General features: G+C 33.7%; 1 protein-coding gene across 13 annotated transcripts in view; it reads right to left on the bottom strand.

Moving 5' to 3' along the window:
- Positions 1-24,313, bottom strand: part of KIAA1109 (KIAA1109 ortholog) — a 219,284-nt gene that overhangs the window by 180,239 nt on the left and 14,732 nt on the right. For all 13 annotated transcript variants that reach the window (XM_043569106.1, XM_043569090.1, XM_043569164.1 and 10 more), the window contains 6 exons: positions 21,631-21,747; positions 20,522-20,600; positions 18,836-18,900; positions 4,150-4,336; positions 1,036-1,117; positions 468-661 (listed from right to left, as the gene is read on the bottom strand). In XM_043569106.1, the coding sequence (XP_043425041.1) occupies positions 468-661; positions 1,036-1,117; positions 4,150-4,336; positions 18,836-18,900; positions 20,522-20,600; positions 21,631-21,747 (724 nt within the window). The remainder of the gene's footprint in view (positions 1-467; positions 662-1,035; positions 1,118-4,149; positions 4,337-18,835; positions 18,901-20,521; positions 20,601-21,630; positions 21,748-24,313) is intronic.

Consider the following 24,313-nt stretch of genomic DNA (forward strand, 5'->3'; position numbering starts at 1 on the left):
CTAGACAGCAAACTGACCAGAACTTACCTGTTAAGTGAGTTCTAAAACTGTCAGTTTTCCAAGAGTAATTTGGATTCAATTTTCAACTTTTCATTAACTCAAAATAGTACTCCACTATACTGCATTGGTTGAATATACTATTAATTCATCCCTTCTGGAAATACAAATATACCTGTAATGTATATTTTCTAACATACAAACATGTAGGCGTAATTGCCCAAAATAAGTTTCCCAAATACAGTGAGAAGGAGAAAGGTACCATTATAGGTATTATCTTTTACCAAAATATTTAAAATTAGAGTTCATCCATGAAGAGTATATCCATTCATCTTATAAAGTAAAATTACACTGCTGATTTAACAGAGAATATACCTAATTATTGCCCAATTTGTACTAAAAAACTTAAAAGGATGCTAAAGATTCTGATATCTACATTAGATATAAATAAGTTTTTATAACTTTCTTACTCATCATTTTGAAGACCAACATATCTTGGACTGGGAACAAGCATGACTCGAACATTTTCAAGCTTTCCTTTCACAATATGCATAAATTGGTCAAGATGACTGGAAGGTGGTTTTGTAGTATAAGTTAAGAAAGCATCATCAAAGTTGATACATAGAGTTTGAGGTTGGTAATGATTTCCAAAGGCCAAACGTCCCTAAAAAGTAGACAAGAGATATTATGACATAATATACAGGCCATATTTTTTCCTTCATTGACCTAATAACAGACATTTCAAACAAGAACTAAAAGATTCCACCTTAGCACTATATACTATTCACACTACCCCACTGATCAATTTAGACTAGTGTTTAAAGAAATTTAAGTACTTTTGAATAAATAGCCCTAACAACCTAATAAATTTGTGCTATGATAGTACTGGTGTTAAAATAATTCTTTCACACTTTAAGAACTTTGGAACCAAAACAACTCTAAAAATTACTTTATTTTCTTAAGTGAAAATGTTTTTTGCAAAAATAAGAGGCTCTGTTATTAACCCACCAAACATTCATTGCAGCAGAATTTACTTACTGTGCTCACATTGACTTTTATAACTGGAATGAGTGATCTCCATGAAGATGTGGGGTCTTGAGATTCTGTTTTCACTTTAACTCTGAGGAAAAAAAATAAATTGACACACATAAGAAAAACTTAAATAGCCAAGAATACACTTGGCTTCTTCACAATACACATTAATACCAGCTGTAACATTCCAAATACATCTAACGACTACTCCAGTAAACAAAATAATGACAGCATCTAACAATACTAATATCTTTAAATAGCTCTTGGAATGCACTCTATGATATACCAAGTTTTGATAATTTAAGTTGCCTTAAAAAATAATAATTCAGGTTGTCTTATGTCATGTTGTAATACAATGAGTATAATGATTAATGTAATGAGAGCATATCATAATTTATACTTCTGTCATTAAAACTTGTCACTCTAAAAACAGTTTTGTTATTATACCTCGCTATTATACCCTCCCATGCTCGTGCTCTCTTTCTCTCAAAAATAAATAAACATCAAATAATAAATAAATTAATTAATTAATTAATTTAATTTAATTTAATGAAAATGATAGGCCAAGAATAAGGAAAAGAAAGTGGCCGCTCACAAAGTACAAAAAGTTTAAGATACCAAATTTCACAACAAATCACTAAAGATTTCAGATGAGAACTCAAGGCATATCTCTTCAATAACCCAGTAACTCCTAAATCACACTTCTGAAGCCATCTCCACTAAGGTAGTCCTCAGTACCTAAAACTAAATTTGAAACGGACCCCACTACCTTCCCCTCTAACTTCTTTCTCTAAGGTTCCCTGAGTATGACCACTGATTAAATTATAAGCTGGATTCATTACTGACTCCTCCTTCTTACTCATTCTGCACATCTAATCTATCACTGTCTAACACATTCATTTACTTAAGTATATATGGAATCCATCCACCTTTCTCCCTTCTTGTTACCAACCCAATTGATGATAATCTTTTCCCTGAATTGTCACATCTTTCTTCCTTCTCAAAATGTATAACTTTTATTTCATTTTCTTATTGCAATAGGTAGTACTTGGGAGTGGAAAAGAGTGGTGAGAGGGAACATCCTTGCTTTGTACCTGATGTTAGTGGGAAAGTTTCTAGTTTCTCACCATTAAGTCTATTGTTGACTGTAGGGTTTCTGTAGATATTCTTTATCAAGTCAAAGAAGTTCTCTATTCCTAGTTTACAGTGAGATTTTAATCATGAATGGGGGCTGGATTTTGTAACATACTTCTTCTGCATCTATTGATATGATCATTTGATTTTTCATTTTTAGCCTGTTGATTTTTGAATGCTGAGATAGCCTTGCATACGTAATAGTTTTTTAAGTAGATGAGGGCATTTATTCTCAATTATATATTTAATGGATATTCTGTCCCAGGCACTGAGCTGAGACTGGGGATATTGAGAATATGACAACTGTTCTATTTTGAGGGAATTTGTAGCCTAGAATAGGAGTAAGAATAGGTAAGAAGCAATTTTAGTGCAAGAAGTGTTACCATAGGGAACAACAGAATTCGGTGGGCACACAAAGAAGGGTCAGAGGCAACTGGGACATGAAGGGTGAATGAGTTAGGCAAAGAATATCAAGAGTCTTCCATAGAGAAGAAACATATGCAACACAGAAGTTGTTTACTGAGGCTGGAGTAGATTGAGGTAGGAAAGGAAGAAATAAGACTTTCTATGTTTGCAGATAACACAATCTGACACAATCTGTATAGACTATCTGAAAGAACTGACAAAAAGACTCCTGGAAACAATAAGCAATTAATAGCAATGTTGTGGAATTCAAAGTTAATATTATACAAAAGTCCATCACTTTCCTATATACCAGCAATGAACAAGTGAAATTTGATATTTAAAAAAATTTTTTTTAATGTTTATTTTTGAAAGAGAGAGAGAGAAACAGAGCATGAGTGTGGGAGGGATAGAGAGAGGGAGACACAGAATCCAAAGCAGGCTCCGGGCTCTGAGCTGTCAGCACAGAGACCGATGTGGAGCTCGAACTCACAAGCTGTGAGATCATGACCTGAGCCAAAGTCAGCTGCCCAACCGACTGAGCCACCCAGGAGCCCCTGAAATTTGATATTTAAAACACAATACCATTTGCACTAGCACCCACAAAATGAAATACTTACATATAAATTTAACAATATATAGAGAAGATGTACATAAGGAAAACTATAAAACTCTGACGAAAGATATCAAAGAATCAAATAAATGGAGTGATATCCCATGTTAATCGATAGGAAGACTCAATATGATCAGGATGTTAGTCCTTCCCAACTTGATCTACAGATTCAATACAATCCCAACCGAAATCCCAGAAAGTTGCTTTATGGATATTAACAAATTGATCCTAAAGTTTACATAGAGAAGCAAAAGACCCAGAATAGCCAACACACCATTGAAGGAAAACAACAAAGTTGGAGGACTGACACTACCTGACTTCAAGACTTCGCTTAAAACTACAGTGATCAATGCCAACCTAATTTCCTAAGAAAAGAAGGATATCTGGGCTTATATTTTAGACCACTTCTCAAAGCTCTGTTAAGGTATAATTTGTATAAATGACATGCAAAAAAATGCAATTATCTAACAATTAACAAAGTTAACAATTTGGTAAACTTTGACACGTATATAAAGTAATGAAACAATAAAAAAAAAAAAAAAAAAAGAAACTACAGCAATCAAGACAGTGTGGTACTGGTGAAAAAATAGACACATAGGTCAATGTAACAGCTTAGAAAGCCCAGAAACAGATGAAACAAAATCATATATTTGTATATGCACCTTAAATGTATATACATGTGTATATATTCATGTGCATGCATTCAAAAGGAAAAAAACCAAATGGATAACAACAGTCATCAATGTGGAGAAAAATAGCACTAGTAAAGCAGAAAAGGACTGCTTTTTATATTATATAATTCTGTAATATTCGAACTTATAAAAGAATTGTAGAATTATTTGTAAATACAAGTCTTAGTCAAAATACAAAAAAAGATTAGGCTATGTTTAGGTGAGTAGCATCAGTGATATTCTAGTAAAAGCAAATGATTAAATGTTGGAGATCAATAAAATTCAAGTGTGACAATGAACCTTTCAATTTTAGACTGGGCTCTTGTTCTTCCATTTTCCCGTGATTTATCATCCTCTTTCTTGGGTGGAATTATTGTTGGTTCCAAACCAAACAATTCTTGAAGACGTCCATAAAGATCCGAACGATTATAAACATGAAATTCAAAGTCATTGACTGTGATGTATAATCTGGTTTCTGCCTTTGGATCTAAAGATACCAATTACAAAAAAAAAGGTTTTTAGTCAACTTTTTAAAAGCTTTAGTCAAAGGTTTTATTAAAATCATTCACAGCTAAACTAACTCAATTTATTTTAAACAGAATTCTATGATAAAGAGAATCTTAAATTTTTAAAAATATATATTTAATTTATATAACACATAATTCATAAAAATATATAAACATAAAAGTTTTTAAAGTATATAAAATAACAGAAAGAGAAAGAAAAAAGCTGATGTTACTATAATATTTCAACTTAGCATTCTAAAACAACCTGAATTTCTAAATTCTGTGTAATGACAGAATTTAAAGACTTCATGCAAAGAATAATAGCAAAGTGCCATTTACAGACTAAAAGTAAAACTTTATCCTAACAATAAAATTACAGTAAAATATAAATAGTAAAATGTTCAAAGCATGATGCATTTAAACAACACATTAGTATTTAAATTTTTACCTCATAGAAACTAAGACTTTTCCCAAAAACTAGTTTATTTTTAAAAACTACACAATACTAAAACCAAGATCTTATAAACTGGAAACTTCAAATAATAATCTTCTCAAATAAAAGATATAATTACCATAAACATAAGTAACAAGAGTAATTAATAAATCCAACTACAAAAGAGATTAATGAAGCACTTGTTTTTCCTGAAGAAATAATCTAAGACAGTGCATCACAGGTCAACCAAAGATGGTCAGGAAAAAGGTACCATAGTCAGTGTTTTATTTTGTATGCTCTTCTTATGTTATACAAGGGGTTTTTAGGGTTTTGTTTGTTTTTTTGAGAGTGCTTTTCTTAACCTTTATCCATTTTTCTCCCTATCAAATTCAACTGAAGGACAATTAAATTAGATATGATCAGTTAGAAGAACTATGGAGAACTGTTATTAACTTTCATTATAGTAGCTTACACTGTGGTTTATTTTTATTTTTTCAAATTTTTATTTAAATTCTAGTTGGTTAACATATACTGTAATACTGTTTTCAGGAGTACAATTCAGTGATTCATCACTTACATATAACACCCACTGCTCATCACAACCAGTGCCTTCCTTAATACCCATCGCTCATTTAGCCCATCCCCAGTCCACCTCCCCTCCAGCATCCCTCAGTTTGTCCTCTATAGTTAAGAGTCTCTTATGGTTTGCCGCCCTCTTTTTTTTATATGAGATATACACCTTTAGTAATGTACCAAATTTCACCAAAATTAATTTCTTCTTCAGTTAGCTAGCAAACAAAAAAGCATATGAAATGTCAAATACCCTAAATATAAATTTTATTTTAAATAAACAAATGAAAAAAAACTATTATTCATACCTCAAACTATGGAAAATGAATCAAAAACTTCCATTTTTTTTTAATTTATTTATTTATATTCTAGTTAGTTAACATAAAGTGTGGTATTGGTTTCAGGAGCAGAACCCAGTGATTCATCACTTAAATTTAACACCCAGTGCTCATCTCAACAAGTGCCTTCCTTAATGCCCATCACCCATGTAGCCCATCCCCTGACCCACTTCCCTTCCAGCAACCCTCAGTTTGTTCTCTGTATTTAAGACTCTCTTATGGTTTGCCCCCTTCTCTGTTTTTACCTTATTTCTCCTTTCCTTCATCAATGTTCATCTGTTGTGTTTCTTAAATTCCACATGAGTTAATTCATATATTTGTCTTTCTCTAAGTTATTTCACTTAGCATAATACACTCTAGTTCCATCCATGTTGCTGTAAATGGCAAGATGTCCTTCTTTTTTGATCACTGAGTAGTATTCCATTGTATGTATATGTGTGTGTGTGTATGTGTGTATATATATATCTCTTCTTTATCCATTTATCAGTCAATGGACATTGGGGTGCATTATCTTTACATAATTTGGCTATTGTTCATACAGCTGCTATAAACATTGGGGTGCATGTGCCCTTCGAATCACCATTTTTTTATTCATCCTGAATGTCTAGTAGTGCAATTGCTGGGTCGTAGGGTAGCTCTATTTTTAATTTTTTCAGGAATCTCCATACTGTTTTCCAGAGTGGCTGCACCAGTATCAAAGGGTTCCCCTTTCTCTACCCTTGCCAACATCTGTTGTTTCCCGTGTTGTTAGTTTTAGCCATTCTGACAGGTGTGAAGTGGTATCTCATTACGGTTCTGATTTGTATTTCTCTGATGACGAGTGATGTTGAGCATCTTTTCACATGTCTGTTAGTCATATGGATTCTTCTTTGGATAAATGTCTATTCATGTCTTCTGCCCATTTCTTCATTGGGCTATTTGTTTTTTGGGTGTTGAGTTTGATAAGGTCTTTATAGATTTTGGATACTAACCTTTTATCCAATATGTTGTTTGCAAGTATCTTCCCCCATTCTGTAAGCTGTCTTTCAGTTTTACTGATTGTTTCCTTTGCTGTGCAGAAGCTTTTTATCTTCATGCGATCCCAATAGTTCATTTTTGCTTTTATTACCCTTGCATCCAGAGACATAACTAGCAAGAAGTTACTGCAGCCGAGGTCAGAGAGGTTCTTGCCTGTTTTCTCCTCTAGGATTTTGATAGCTTCCTGTCTCACATTTAGGTCTTTCAGCCATTTTAAGTTTATTTTTGTGTATGGTGTAAGAAAGTGGTCCAGGTTCATTCTTGTACTTGTCGCTGTCTAGTTTTCCCAGCACCATTTGCTGAAGAAACTATCTTTTTTCCATTGGATACACTTTCCTGCTTTGTCAAAGATTAGTTGGCCATACATTTGTGGGGTCCATTTCTGGATTCTCTACTCTGTTCTATTAATCTATGTATCTGATTTTGTGCCAGTACTATACTGTCTTGATGATTACAGCTTTGTAATATAGCTTAAAGTCTGGAATTATGATGTTTCCTGCTTTGGTTTTCTTTTTAAAAACATTACTTTGGCTACTCAGGGTCTGTTCTGGTTCTAGTAAATTTTAGGATTGTGTGTTCAGCTCTGTGAAGAATGCTGGTGTTATACTGATAGGGATTGCACTGAATGTATAGATTGCTTTGGGTAGTATTGGCATTTTAACAATATTTGTTCTTTCAATCCATGAGCACAGAGTGTTTTTTCATTTCTTTGTGTCTTCTTCAATTTCTTTCATAAGCTCTCTAAAGTTTTCAGCACACAGATCTTTTATCTCTTTGGTTAGGTTTATTCCTAGGTATTTTATAGTTTTTGGTGCAATTATAAAGGGATCCATTCCTTGATTTCTCTTTCTGCTGCTACACTATTGGTGTATAGAAATGTAACCAATTTCTGTACATTGATTTTATATTCTGTGACTTTGCTGTATTCATTTTTAAGTTCTAGCAGTTTTCTGGTGGAGTCTTTTGGGTTTTCCATGTAGAGTATCATGTCATCTGTCAAGAGTGAATGTTTAACTTCTTCTTTGCCAATTTTTATGCTTTTATATCTTTCTGTTGTCTGATTGTTGAGGCTAGGACTTCCAACACTATGTTAAACAACAGTGGTGAGAATGGACATCCCTGTCTTGTTCCTGATCTCAGGGGAAAAGCTCTCAGTTTTTCCCCATTGAGGATGATATTAGCTGTGGGCCTTTTATATATGGCTTTTATGATGTTATGGTATGTTCCTTCTATACCTACTTTCTTGAGGGTTTTTATCAAGAAAGGATATGGTATTTTGTCAAATACTTTTTCTGCATCTATTGCAAGGATCATATGATTCTTTTCCTTTCTTTTATTAATATGATGTATCACACTGACTGATTTGCAAATAGTGAACCAGTCCTGCAGCCCAGGAATGAATCCCAATTGATCATGGTGAATAATTCTTTTAATGTTGAATTTGATTTACTAGTATCTTGTTAAGATTTTTTGCATCTGGGTACATCAGGGATACTGGCCTGTAATTCTTTTAGTGGGATCCTTTCCTGCTTTTGGAATCAAGATACTACTTGCCTCATAGAATGAGTCTGGAAGTTTTTCTTCCATTTCTATTTTTTGAAATAGTTTGAGAAGAATTGGTATTAACAACATTCATTTTTTACAGAGTTAATACTTTTAGTTCTATTCCAATCTAGATTTTTTCTTCATTATTTCCTAAGATAATTGAGGGGGGAAAAAGTTAAACCTAATCCTTAAAAAAACAAAAACAATGTTTAGAAGCTGTAGCTTTTCTGGTATTTTTAAAATAGCTCTTGACCTACGTTCCCTCCTATTTCTTCAGATTTATCACAGGATTAAAAACTAAGGCAACTCCCTAAACTATTACGGTCAAGTGTTTTGCCCCTTCTTCTTGCTGTAGGTCAAATTCTTAAAATAAAATAAAAAGAACAGGAAACACTGGATTTTAATACATTTGAAGTATTCTAAGACTTGATAGTAATAAACATCATTATCCATTTTTAAGTAAGTCATCAAACACTACCACTCATAAGGTTTAAACCTTTCCTTAGTAGTCATCCACAACCTCTTCCCAAAATGCCAGGGTCAAATATCCAGAAAAGTACTCAAATATCTCCAATTTGATAAGTTGACAGGTGACAGGTATCTCACACTTGGTATATCCAACCAAACATCTGATTTTCTCACCTGAACTTACTCGACAGTATTCCTCATCTTATCAATATGTCAATCTTTTCAACTGCTCGAGCCAAAAAAAAACGCTCACTTTCTTTCATGTCCAGATAGTATCAGCAAATTCTGTCAGACTTCCTTTCAACATCCATCTAAAATCCAACCACTTCTCACCACTCTGGCCCAAGTTACCATCAACTTGCACCTGTTTTAATACAAAAGCCTCATAACTAGTCTCCCTGCTTTTGCCCTTATTCCCCTTATGCCAATGCCTTACACATTGGCCACATCTTACAAAAACCTAACTGAAGTCATGTCACTCTTCCGTTTCCTCACTTTCTGATGGCTTCCCTTCCCACTTAGATTAATATCAAAGTCCTTTGAGTGACCTATAAAACCCATTCTCTTTGGAGTGCCTGGGTGGCTCAGTCGGGTAAGCATCCAACTTTGGCTCAGGTCATGATCTCACAGTTCATGAGTTCAAGCCCGTGAGGTTCTATGCTGATAGCACAGAGCATGGAGACTGCTTTGAGTTCTGTGTCTCCCGCTCTGTCTGCCCCTCCCCTGCTCACTCATTCTTTCTCTCTCTCAAAAATGAATAAACATTTTAAAAAAACAAAAACAAAAAAAACGTTCTCTTCTCTCCTAATCTTCCCTTCAAATAAACTGGTCTCCATTTTGGTAATTAAATAGGAACAGAACAACCAGGAAATGTTCTTCCGCCAGATATTTACAACTCATTTCCTTACTTGTTTCATGTTTCTGTTTAACTACTCCCAATCAATGAGGCATTCCCCGATTTCCCTATGTAAAACAGTGCCCTCCCTGCAAACCAGAACTCCTATTTTACTGAATCTGTTTTTATTTTCCTCAATGCCATATTTTACTCACCCATTCCTCAATGCTATATATATTTACTTGCTAATTACCTGAATCCCTCCCAACTTGAATGAAGAAAGCTCTGTAAGAGAAGGGACTTGTTTTATTCACTGTTATATCCCCGGTACCTATGACAATTCTCAGCACATAAAAGGATTCATTTGTATGAAATAACAGAGCATCTTACTACAAATCATACTCCTAAGTAAAACAAAAATATCCACAAATACATCTTAGAGTTTTTGAAAACCCCACATGTAGAAGCATAATAACTACAATATGGGATATTCTTCTAGTCCCACAGTGATATATATAAGTAGGAATTAATTATTATACAATTCTTCAAGGTCATAAATTACTCAATCAAAATTTACCTCAAAACTCATTTAGATCATTTGTTTTCAAATTTACTTACAGAATAGTTTATCATGATTCCTGAATATAAATGCCCTGATCATTAGGACCACGCTATAAAAGCCACTGGATGAGCTGCAGAAGCAGCAATGGGGAAATTAAGAGTCTGGACTAGCTCCTAATTGGATCAGCGGTGATGAATAAACAAAGTGACCGTATAAAAATGGAAACAGGATTCCTCTCATTCATAACTAACTTTCTGGATATGTACAAGCAATTCTCTTCCTTCAATATAACTGACATGATATGAATGTGACTACATTAACTTAATAAGGACACCAAGGCACAAAGCTAGAGAAGATATTAGTCTCTGAGGGTATTCTGACAACACTGACAAACACTAAACATTTGATATTAAAATACTGGAAGAGCCCCTCAACAATACCTATCCTCTGTACCCAACTTTTTTTGTATTAATTATTATTTATTGTAACTTCCCCCCACTAGAATGTAAACTCCACTAGAGAAGCATTTTTCCTATTGTGTTCACTATTACATCCCTGGTGCCTAAAATAATGTCTGATACATAAGAGGTGCTCAATAAATTAGTTAAATCATTAAACAGACATAATGGGTTTTTTAAACTTTCAATTTATACTGAATTCTTTTTTTAAATAATCTTCCATTTCATCATGTAATACAATGTTCATAATAATAAAAGCAGCTCACCTCTATTGAAGACATGCTCTGTCCCAGCCACTGTTCTAGGCACTCTACTCACCCAATCTCATTTAATCCTCACAGCAACCCTGGTAGTCAGAGCCCAAGACTGCAAGACTAGAAAGTAGTAGAAGAACCCGAGATTCTAAATACTGGGTCTTCATCACAAAATAAAATTACTTATCAATTATATTAATAAATGTAATGATGGTTTCAAAAAAATGTTATTAATCCCTGAAAACAAAAATGTGTCAAGAATCCAGTTATTTCTTTGTAATTTTATGAAAAATTGATCAACAGTCAAACCTTAAATGCAGTATTTAAAACGGTTAAATTCTGGTAACACTAGATCTCTGAATGATATTTATCTCTCCTGGGAATCTTAAAAGCAGATTTTAAGTTTCATTTATTCTGATGACGCTGAAAGTCAAAGCAAAAAATGTAATTTATATATAATTTAAGAAAGGTATAACCAGTTGACTTTTTAAATCTCATCTCTATATTAACATTGCTCTATCCTTGAAGGCAGAGATCTTTTTCTCACACTCCTTATCATCTAATATTTACATAGTGGACTCCCTGAAAGTATATGTTAATAAAATACTCAATTAGATAGATGTAAACTATAAATATAAAAGGCTCTTCATTTAATAAGCAGTTAATTTATGGAGAAAAGGGGTAAATGAATGTTGGGAAACTGCTTAAGTCTCCTGAGCAAACAGTTAATTGAGTCTTCTTGTTTTCCAAAGGGAAATTAGGAAAAAGGCACTTATTTAATTATGTAATTGGGACACATGCTATTTGTAGTAAAAAGCTATAGTGTGAAGTGCTGCCAAGGCCTTGTAATACTTTGAATCAATACTTAGTACAAAGATAAAATAGTCTACTGGCCTTTTAAAAATTGTTCAGGGGTTTCTATTTCCTTTATTTAACAAACAAATAAGATTTAGATGCTACAAATTTAGAATACTCGAGTGTATTAAGCTAAAACTTCTAAGTGACACAATGACAGAAAGGGACATACTTTACCGTCATCCTTTCACTTCTTAGCAATGTAAGAACTTCTCTGGATAAGAAAGATATATCCCTCATTATTCAGATCGGTATTGATTTAAACACTGTATCATCACATATCAAGAAGCAATGGATCCTGCTTATTTTCCAAAAGAATGGCTTGAAATCAACTATCCTAAAAACCAAAATAAAGGTTTTTGATGGATATCCTCATCAATTGGTCTTTGGCCAACAACCAAATCACTAATTTCATGACCTAGGAAATATTTTACAACAAAAGCTATGGTAAACAAATCAGATCTGCTTTTCCTTTTTTAAAAAAAAAGATTAAACTGAACAACTGACAACTTTAAATCTGCTCCTGGATTAAATTATCCCAGCCAAGATCAATGACACAGAATTTCTATACTTGAACACTCCTCTTTTCTCCTAATAAAACAGTTCTAAAACTTCCTCATGAAAATCTTAGCCTTACCCACAGACAGACCTTAGCCTATCTCCTTGGAAGGCTAGTGGCAATTATCTATTCAGGTACACACTCCAATTAGACTTTCAAATTTTTCACCAAGAAATGTCAACTATCTCTACTTCCTGCTTGCTTAACTGTCAAAGTACATGGATCTGTCTTTAACCAGTAGGAAATAATATCTAGAATTAAGGTCTCATTAGTGAACATAATCCACCATTTTAATAAATTCCATAATACTTCCCAACTTTTTATCAAAAGCTTAGTTTGCAATCTATTCAATCCTCTACATACTATATTCTAAATTCTATCTCTGAATCATGCTAGATTAATAACATACCTAGACCAAACCGCTTATTCCTACGTTGCTATTTGGCATTGTGTCTTAATTTTTTTTAAGTTTTATTTATTTTGAGAGAGCAAGCATGAGTGGGGAAGACGTAGAGACAGAGAGAAAGAGAGAGATAGAGAGGGAGAGAGAGAGAATCCCAAGCAGGCTCTGCACTATCAGCACAGAGCCTGATGTGGGGCTTGAACTCACAAATGCAAGATGACGATCTGAGCCAAAACCAAGAGTTGGAAGCTTAACCAACTGAGCCACCCAGGTGCCCCTTATAACTTTACTTTTGAAACGTGTGACTATGAGCATCTTGAGAATATCATCCTCTGTAACAGAGAATTTCTTTTAAAAGCACTTGGAGGAGAAACTTCTTCGACCCTCACCAAAGCTGTGCTCCTCCTGATGAACAACACATAGATTTAAATGTTAAAATGTAGAGCAATCACTATCCAAATAACACCAGCATTCTTTACAGAGCTAGAACAAACAATCCTAAGATTTGTATAGAACCAGAAAAGACCTCAAATAGCCACAGCAATTTTCAAAATCAAAATCAAACCTGGAGGCATCACAATCCCGGACTTCAAGATGTATTACAAAGCTGTAATCAACACGATAGTATGGTACTGGCACATAAACAGACACTCAGATCAATGGAACACAATACAGAAGCCAGAAATGGACTCACAAACATATGGCCAACTAATCTTTGACAAAGCAGGAAAGAATGTCCAATGGAATAAAGACAGTCTCTTCAGCAAATGGTGCTGGGGAAACTGGACAGGAACATGCAGAAAAATGCACCTGGACCACTTTCTTGCACCATACACAAAAATATACTCAAAATGGATGGAAGATGTAAATGTACGACAGGAAGCCATCAAAATCCTAGAGGAGGAAGCAGACAAAAACCTCTTTGACCTCAGCCACAGCATCTTCTTACTCAGCATGTCTCTGTGTTGAAACAAAAGCAAAAATGAACTACTGGGACCTCATCAAAATAAAAAGCTTCTGTACAGCAAAGGAAACAATCAGCAAAACTAAAAGGCAACTGATGAAATGGGAGAAGATATTTGCAAACGACATATCAGATAAAGGGCTAGTATCCAAAATCTATAAAGAACTTACAAAACTCGACACCCAAAAAAACAAATAATCCAGTGAAGAAATGGGCAAAAGACATGAATAGACATTTCTCCAAAGAAGACATCCAGATGGTGAACAGACACATGAAAAAATGCTCAACATCACTCATCATCAGGGAAATACAAAGAAAAACCACAATGGGATACCACCTCACACCTGTCAAAATGGCTAACATTAACAACTTCCGCAGCAACAGATGTTAGTGAGGATACGGACAAGACAATCCCTTTTGCACTGCTGGTGGAAATGCAAACTGGTGTACCCACTCTGGAAAACAGTATGGAGGTTCCTCAAAAAATTAAAAATAGAACTACCCTACAACCCAGCAATTGCACTATAGGTATTTACCCAAAGGATACAGATGTGCTGTTTCGAAGGGGCACATGCACCTCAACGTTTATAGCAGCACTATCAACACTAGCCGAAGTATGAATAGTCCAAATGTCCATCGACACATGAATGGATAAAGATGTGGTATATACATACAATGGAATCTTACTCGGCAATCAAAAAGAATGAAATCTTGCCATTTGCAACTACGTGGATGGAACTGGAGGGTATTATGCTGAGTGAAATTAGTCAGAGAAGGACAAAAATATATGACTCCACTCATATGAGGAATTTAAGATACTAAACAGATGAACATAAGGGAAGGGAAGCAAAAAGAATACAAAAACAGGGAGGGGGACAAAACATAAGAGACTCTTAAATATAGAGAATAGAGGGTTGCTGGAAGGGTTGTGGGAGGGGGGGATGGGCTAAACGGGTAAGGGGCATTAAGGAGTCTACTCCTGAAATCATTGTTGCACTGTATGCTAACTTGGATGTCAATTAAACAATAAATAAATTTACAAAGAAAGAAAGAAAGAAAGAAAGAAAGAAAGAAAGAAAGAAAGAAAGAAATGTTAAAATATAGGAAAAACTATGAGCAAATAATTAGAATTTCAAATGTGATAACTAATAAAGTCTACCAACTTTTAACATCACTATAAGATGAGGTGTGTTATCTTTTCTATTGCAAGCACTAGCACACCAAAAATAAGAAAAAATAATTTAGATATTCTTTAACTTTTTTAATATTTATTCATTTTTGAGAAACAGAGCACAAGCGGAGGAGGGGCAGAGAGAATGGGACATAGAATCTTCAGAGACACAGAATCTGAAGCAGGCTCCAGGCTCTGAGCTGCCAGCACAGAGGCCAATATGGGGCTCGAACCCATGAACCGTGAGATCATGACCTGAGCCAAAGCTGGATGCTCAAATGACCAAGCCACCCAGGTGCCTCAATTTAGATATTCTTATATATTAAGATATAAAATATCCAAAAATTTTATTTCTATTCTTTATCAAGGACAATTACAGAGAAAACTGAGACACAGAAATATGTTAACATTAAGACAAAAAGAATCCAAGACACAAAAAACAGCATAGGAGAGCCAGTCTAGGAAGGGCTACTGTATGAGCTATTTATATTAATCTGGGATGTATTCATCAGAAGTAGTAATTACATTTTGCTATATCCTTTGAAATGAGGTAAGTTCATATCACTCCCTTTCTCAAAAATCTTAAATAGCAGAGACTCCCAGGTGTTCAATATCCTTCACAATACAGTTTCATCCCCTATTACTCCTGTATCTTATATTTACCACCAAATTGAGTTACTTTCTAATTTCTTTTTTTTTTTTTTTTTAATTTTCTTTTTTTTGAACGTTTATTTATTTTTGGGACAGAGAGAGACAGAGCATGAACGGGGGAGGGGCAGACAGAGAGGGAGACACAGAATCGGGAACAGGCTCCAGGCTCTGAGCCATCAGCCCAGAGCCCGACGCGGGGCTCGAATTCACGGACCGCGAGATCGTGACCTGGCTGAAGTCGGACGCCCAACCGACTGCGCCACCCAGGCGCCCCAAGTTACTTTCTAATTTCTAAACACACCCCTGTTTTCCAACCTCAACACCATTGATTAAACCAGTTGTTTCGCCTGAGGTACACTCTCTTCTATTCCACCTCTGCTTGACATAATCCTACCCACTGTCATCATGCATGCTACTTAAGAGATAGGACTTTCACAACATTCTGTCTCCTAACATATGGGCATAACTTTAATCGTCATCACACCATGACCCTGCTGGGACCACATCAGGTGGGCCATACTAAAAATGATAACTTTGAGGACGGTATTTTTCCTCAACACACATTCACTGTTCCCTCTCTCCTTTAATGATAATTACTTATATGCATGTATATCTTGAAATAGATTTGAGTAACACCCAACTCCACCTTTTTAAATCCCCCCTTTCAGCTTAACACAAGGATCAGTAAAATGAATACACAATATCTGTTAAATAAGGTAAAGATTTTTATTAAAAGCTACCTCTTTTCATGAAGGACTTGGGTCAGCTACTCTTGACCACATCCATGTATTTTGATGTAAAGCAATCTACTTTAAGGACATGAAATATTTCATGACAAAATTAAGCAATTATTTTCTTCAAAAAAAAGCTATTAACAATTTAAGATAGTATTTTGCATGTCTACGAAAATTCTAAAGTAGGCAATCTCATTAGGCTTAGCTTTAAGACTTGCAGTTGCCTCTGGATACTGCAAATTATCATATTCATTCCTCTCATAAGCTGCTATCAGTGTTTATATATAAGAATTTCCAAGAACCTACTTGGGCCATATTTGACAAGCCTGTTTTATAATATAAGGAGCACTAGACTAGAAGTCAGCAGACTTCAGTTTTCATTCTGGTTTTATCAGTTATTAATCACAGGAATTTCTGTTTTTCCATTTGCAAAATGTGGATTGTTGAGAACATTAGTTGCTTCCAAATTGATAAAGGATTTTGAGAAAATCAGTTGTTCCCTAATTGTGTTCCTTAGAATCCTGGGGTAAAAAGCATGGGGTAGTGGGAGAGGTTTTTTTCAAATGGGCCTACTGAACTCATATACCTATAATTTCATTGGTTCATAAGAACATCTTTAAAACACTGAAAAAAATTGAAGTCACTCAATCTCTGCTCAAAATTATCCAACAAACAATTCTAATTTTTAGAAAACTTTTTCCAGACACGAAATCTGCCCATTATTTTTTCTAGTCATTCTATTTCATTAATTCTATACATACCAAATTCTTATCAATTTATGCCAGTCATTTCAAGGTACATGATATATTATGTTGAAGGGGGAAAAGCTTGTGGGAGCAAGTGAATGACAGTAAAAAAAAAAAAAAAAAAAAAAAAAAAGACTAAAAGTGAAGTAACAATGAATTCAAAAGTAATTTAGGCTACCTCAATCCTGTGCTAAGTTTAAAAACTTTTGGAACTTTAATTTCCCATAGAAATAAAATTATAAATAATAGCAAGGTTCCTAAAGTGAACCCACCAGAAAAAGGAAAAAATTAATTGGGAAGTTCCAAAGTTCTGTAGAACCTAACCACCATTTCAGAATTGCAATGTGGGGTGCCAGAAACACCGAATGTGCTAACAGATAAGAAAAGGTGCAGGAGTGTCATCATCTTCTGACACTATTCTCCAAGTCCCCACCTAAAATCTTCTAAAACAGTAGTTATCAGAGTATGGTCTGCAGACATCTGCAGGGATCCCAAGATCTATTCCAGGGACCGTAAGGTCAAAACTATTTTAATAGTATTATACAAGATGTTTAACTTTTTCTCAATTACTCTCCCATGAACGGACAGTGGAGTTATTTTTAAAGGCTGTATTATACATGGTACTTCAACAGACTGAATATAAAAACAGATGAGAATCCAATTATCTATTAAGCTAGACATTAAAGTGATTTGCAAAATATAAAACAATACCACTCTTCTCATTATTTTTTGTTTTTGGGGTTTTTTTTTTTTTTTTTTTTTTTTTTTGCTTTGGAAAAGTTATTTTTCATAAAGTATGTTGTTTATTTTAGTAGGTACAGGGTTTATTATATTTTTTGAGGATGGTGCCAAAAGGAACTTTATGACTTTTTTTAAATTCAAGTTAACATATAGTATAGTATTGGTTTCAGTAGAACTCAGTGATTCATCACTTACATAGAACGCCCAGCGCTCATCCCAACAAGCATCCTCCTTAATGCCCATCACTCATTTAGCTCATCCCCCACCCACCACCCCTCCAGCAACCCTCAATTTGTTCTCTGTATTTAAGAGTCTCTTATGGTTTGCCTCCCTCTCTGTTTTTATCTTATTTGAAACTTCCCTTCCCCTGTGTTCATCTGTTTTGTTTCTTAATTTTTAATGAAATCAAAAATGTTTCTATAATTATCAGGTGTAATTTTGAATGCAATATGTATCTATATAAATTACAAAAATAAAAGCTCTTTGGGTTCCTCAGTAATATAGAAGAATGTACATATAGTTCCTGAGATCGAAAAGTGTAGGAACCACTATTCTAGGGAGTAAAGTCAAGGTCTACATTCCTTGAAGCTACTGGCATGGTTAACATCAAGTAGGAAGGTTAGGGGCACAGGAGCACTTATAGAGTTGTGAAATGAAGACCTAGGGAGAAAACTCTGAGATGATAAAATTTTGATGATTAAAGCAGAACCAGAAGATAGTCTAGAGCTTTCATGTCCTCTTTTCTCTTCACCCTTAGCATAGTAGATAAATGAAAATTAGTAACAGTGTAAGGCAGGAGTATGAATAAAGTCACAGAAGCTGAAAAGTAGGAAAAGTGATTTAGTAGAAGGATTAAAGAGTACTAGGAAGTCCATTTTAACCATAGTATGGGTTAGATCCACAGATGTAATAGGAGGTAAAGCTATGCATAGGGGTAAGGGTCATACTGAGGATAACCCTGAATAAATAATATGCTAAAGTAACTAAATATAACCAGGCAAGAGGAAAGCTGCTGAAAGATCTCCAGACAACTGGTGAGAAAATGAGAGTTTTTAAATGCCAAAATTTTAAAAATATTTTTATCTATTATAAAATGTGAAATATTTCAATGTCCATAAGTAAAAACACTCATCATATAATTAAAGATTTCAAATACATAAAAACATGAAGACTCACCATGTTGCTTCTGCTTTGGATTATACATTTTCCACCACCGAAAAATTATAAATCCATCTTGAATTCTATGCAAGATAAATTACAAAATAAAAACTTCAGTAACAATTTACTTAATTCATTTAATTAGTTGTTATAAAAGGCAAGCAATTGGTAATGAATATGAAAATGCAGAAAGTTCTCAATGGATCTCTGGTATACATAAATGTTTCATAATATCCCAGTTAAAAATAAGGAAAGAGAATTTGCATAGTCTAAATTACTCTATTTAGGTAACATTTAATACCATATCACATGTAACAGGAAAATGATGTGCTAACAGAAAAAGTTTTTTTCTTCTATAAATGATATTTTTTTAATGGTGTAAAAACTATATAAATAAAAGGCCAAATCTTGAATGGGGAACACTAAAATGTTAATAGAAGCTTTTCAAGATACTCGTTCACCTCTACAATTATAAAGCACCTCATGCCCCAAAATGATGAACATAATTATAGACTCTCACCTTTTTACTTTTCTTTAAAAAATAATGTTAGAGTCACAAAGAAATTGTCTCTACTATTTTAAGTGAGGTGTGAGGGTTGACAAACCCTAGCACCTCTCAACTAATTCAAAACTTTCAAGTTCTATCTAAGTTAAGAAATCAAATGTTAGGAAATCACAAAAATAGAGTAAGCTTTTCTTTTAAGGCCTACAGAAGAATGTATTTAATATATTATTTATCATTTTTTATTATATTCAGATTTGTGTATCCTTCTTAAAGTAAATTTAGAGGGGCACCTAGGTGGCTCAGTTGGTTAAGCATCCAATTCTTGATTTCGGCCCAGGTCATGATCTCAGGGTCATGAGATCAAGTCCCACATTGGGCTCCATTCTGAGCATGGAGTCTGCTTAAGATTCTCTCCCTCCTTCTCCCTCTGCGCCTCCCCTGCTCTCTCTCAAAACAAAAAATAAATAAATAAAATTAGAATAGCTAACAGACACTAAACAATTCTTAAAATGTATTACCTATAATACCTTAAAAATATTATCAGCATCCCTGATCCTTGTTTTATGTAACAAATGACCACCATGAATTCTCCAAGAAAAATGGTAAGGTAATTTAATGGCTCAAGTATTCATAATAGGAATGAAATGAGATTATTCATTCCTACAAGCTGCCTTTTGATAAACTTTTTGCCAGTCTGAACCTTAGCTAATTAATCTGATAAAAATATTTTTAAACATCAATTCACCAGATATGATTTACTGAAAAAATTATTTTTCTTCTTTTTTTTTAATTTTATTTTTTTATTATATGAAATTTATTGTCAAATTAGTTTCCATACAACACCCAGTGCTCATCCCAAAAGATGCCCTCTTCAATGCCCATCACCTACCCTCCCCCCCCCCCACCCCCCATCAACCCTCAGTTTGTTTTCAGTTTTTAAGTGTCTCTTATGCTTTGGCTCTCTCTCCCACTCTAACCTCTTTTTTTTCTTTTTTTTTCCCCTTCCCCTCCCCCATGGGTTTCTGTTAAGTTTCTCAGGATCCACATAAGAATGAAAACATATGGTATCTGTCTTTCTCTGAAAAAATTATTTTTGATTTATGGTTTTATCTGAAGAAGTCATATTAAATATAATCAGAAAAAAATTTACAATATTTCAAGTTTAAGATGAGTTTTTTTTGTTTTTTTTTGTTTTTTACCTAATAGACATGTCTTCTGTAATATAATAGATTTCACGAACCATGACTTTTCCAGAAAGAACAGAGAAAGAGAAGGAGCCTGTTGTAGGAAAAACAACAACAACAACAGCGATTAATGGAATTGTTTTGATACAGAGTAGAGTACTTGAAGCTTAAAATAATCTTAGCATTCAATTTATTCAATAATTAAATGTTCTCTCCTGGCTCCCTCCTGATGTCCTTACAGCCTTACTAATTTTCTATCCCTCTCTCCTCAAATATAACAAAAAGTACAATAAGTACCATCACTATGAACTGAAACTGCTAAATACACATATGAAGACATTAAATAGTTGCTCTATATGAATAATTCCTTAATTATGCACAACTATTAAATAAATCCCAAAGCAGTGATAATTCACCATCTTTCTCCATTAATTTCTTTGATTCCAGGAACCAGTCACTGTCTCAAATTAGTGGAAGATAACTTATGTTTGAGGGAAATGTTATTTATATCAACCACTAAGAAGTACTCTAAGGAAAGTTAGGATGGTTCTAGTCAGTGACCTCTCAATCCTTTTTCCCACTGGTCGAGGGCTTTCTAAAACATATTGGTTCCTGATAGACCCTTGAATCTGAAAACTTCCCACTTATAAGTAGTCATTACTAAGTTAATAATGTGGACCACAAAATGAAATGCACAAAATGATTCCAACTTATAGATTTTCTTAAGTAGAGGTTACTGAAAGAAAAAAAAATAAATAAAACGGCAAAAACTTCAGTGAGCATTAGAAACTTTCTTTGGATAGTAGTATCCTAAGAAATTTCTATTTCTATATTTTATATGTGCCTATATTTTTCCAATTATTTTAATAAGTATCTTTTACAAGCAAAAAAAAAAAAAAATCCAAAAGTTACTATAGAAACACTTTAAGAAACAAGAATGAGATAAAGAACCTAACCAAGTGATAGTTTATCTTCTGTCATAGAGTGCTGTGTGAGAGAAATTCCAGTTAGGTTAACATTCATAAAACAAAGGTAATTTCTGATGATCACTTATAAAATATAAATTTATAATATAAATCGCAAGGTTATGCAGAAGAAAAAAATTCAGTGTTACTCAAACTTACCAATATGGATATACCCATGTTTGTATAATCTATTAAGAACCAATGTTAAAATAAGACCAACATTTCGAGAATTGTAATACGTGAGATAAATAATCCATCCACAGGACAAAATGGTAGCTGTTGGGAGAAAAAAATGCAAAAGAATCTCACTATAAGTTTCCTTTACAATCACTTTAATATCTTAATAAAAACTTGTTAGTAAAAGATCATTACATTCAGAAATGATAGGACTTACTTCTATATAGTAATATGTCCTCTTAGAATTTAATACTTGGATTTTTAACACCAGATACTGATTCTACCTTATCCATCTTTTCTCATTTTTCCTTACGTATTAGCCAGAAAAGCACATATTCCAATCAGATTAACTAAAGAAATACTTCCTTTTTTTGTTTTCTTTCTCACTATTTTGTACTGTTTTAGTTATTAAACATATATAAAGATGTTCTGGAAAGAGAAAGCCCTTATTTCTAAATATTCTGAAAAATGTCCACCTTTATTAGGCTAAAAGCTCATTCCCAAGCTGTGTCCTAAAGGCTACAGTTATTTAAAAAGAATGAAAACCAATGATTTTTTTAAATCAGAGAAAAAGCAGTGTTTTTTTTTTTAATCAATAGTTCCTGCTTTTTAATAAAAGGTAAAGAAGTGAGAGTTTTACTCTACATAAAGGCATATCTATATTAAACAGGCCACCTTATGCTATTTTGCTCTAATAGATAAGACAATAACCTACTTTTAAAGAATGCCAATGAATATGCTACAGTAAATGGTATTTCAAATTTGACAATTTTTCATGAAAAGTTTATAGTCACTTACAGGATTCAGAATATTCCCACAAAGAACCTAGTTCATTAATATACAAAAATTAAAATGTGAGAAAGCAGTTTTTGATAATAACTTTCCTTTTACTTATTCACTTTAGAAGTTTAACTATTTTCCAAATTAGGACAAAATAATGTAAAGCAATTTAACATGTATCACCATTTAACAACAGCACATTAAGTTCCTAACTTTTTAAAAAAGTTATTTTAACATGGATAAAACCAAGCAGTCACAGAGAATCAAAATATATTTTCTCAGGGTAGCTTAGATTGATGGTAACAGCTCTGATGTAATAAGTGCTATGATTTGTCCGTAAATATTATTTCTAGAACAACTCTTTTGAAAAGTTACTTTGATGATATATCATTGTATTTTTGTTTGTAAAAAGTGTTTTGGGGGGGGGGGGCAGGGGGGTGGTTGGCACCTGGGTGGCTCAGTTGGTTAAGCATCCGACTTCAGCCCAGGTCATTATCTCATGGTTCATGGGTTCAAACCACATATCAGGCTGTGTGCTGACAGCGTGGAGCCTGGAGCCTACTTTGGATTCTGTGTCTCTGTCTCGCTCTGTCCCTCCCCTGCTCACACTCTGTCTCTCTCTCTCTCAAAAATAAATAAACATTTAAAAAAAAGTGTTTTGGGTTTTTTTACTGAAGTATAGTTGACACATAATATTAGTTTCAGGTATACAAAATTGTGATTTGAATATGTCATTATGTTTTAAGTTTAAAAACATTTTGTGCTAATTTTTACTGTAAATCACTGTGTTGACAGCAGGTTACTGTGGGTCATTCGGAAAAGCAAGAGGTATCTGCTGAGAAAGTATGCTTCTAGTATTATACAACCTGAGACTTGTGGCCTTTTCACTCTATCATGTCTCTCAAACCCCTTCAATATCATGAGGCCACTTAGTAAAACAGCAAGAGTAAATAGTCACTCAATGTCTTTCTGGGTGATGCTGTTGTTTTTTCCTTAAGAAAAGGAGTTGTACACAACAGAAAAAAGTCAGAGAAATTCTAGGTAATAAGAGAAGACAGTGATAGGAAATAAGGAAGAATTCTACCATAATTAACCTAAAAGGTAATTTTCAATGCTGCTTTTATGAAGTTCTATTTCATATTAATATTTTGCATTTCATTTTACTTTTTGGCTTTAATGAATGATTTATAATAGGGCACTTCTATCAATTAGAAAAAATCAGAACTCAAAGTTTAAATCATAATTCCTTCTATATACACTTCACCTCTACCCATTTCCTTAGACGCCCTGTGGTGTCATGAAAGAAACATAAGCATGCACTCAGAAAAAAAGGAGCTATGTAACCTGTGTAAGTTATTTAATCCTTATGGGCCTCAATTCTCCAACATGTTAAAAGGAAAAGAATAATACCTACCTTAAGTCTTCTCCGAGCATTGAGACAACATATGCAAAATGCCAGTGGTATGTGACACACAGAAGATACACAATAAACATCATTACGCTCTTTTTCCCTTCTTACCCCATCTTACCCTTTCTATTTTCCCCTCTACCTTTCTAATTTTTATGCTAAAATTCAAATCCACAAAAACTTTCTGAGCAGTAACAGCCCACAATATTCTCTTCCTCTTATTCATATTCATTCATTCATTCATTTTCCCTCCCTCTCTTTGCCATTTATTTATACACTGTTTTGTATTATTTCTATGTACCTTGAAAACTGCTGGAGTATTAGCCCCCAATTTTTTTTTTTTTTTTTTTTTTTTACTGGCAGAGCCCACTGTTAAGTATAAAGAGTAATGAAAGAGATGAGATTAACTAGGCATATACACTCTTATTTTGCTATAAAAACATATTTACCATAGGGATTCATCATGATAAAACAAAA

The sequence above is a fragment of the Prionailurus bengalensis genome, chromosome B1 (genome assembly GCF_016509475.1).
Source record: "Prionailurus bengalensis isolate Pbe53 chromosome B1, Fcat_Pben_1.1_paternal_pri, whole genome shotgun sequence".
NCBI lineage: Eukaryota > Metazoa > Chordata > Mammalia > Carnivora > Felidae > Prionailurus > Prionailurus bengalensis.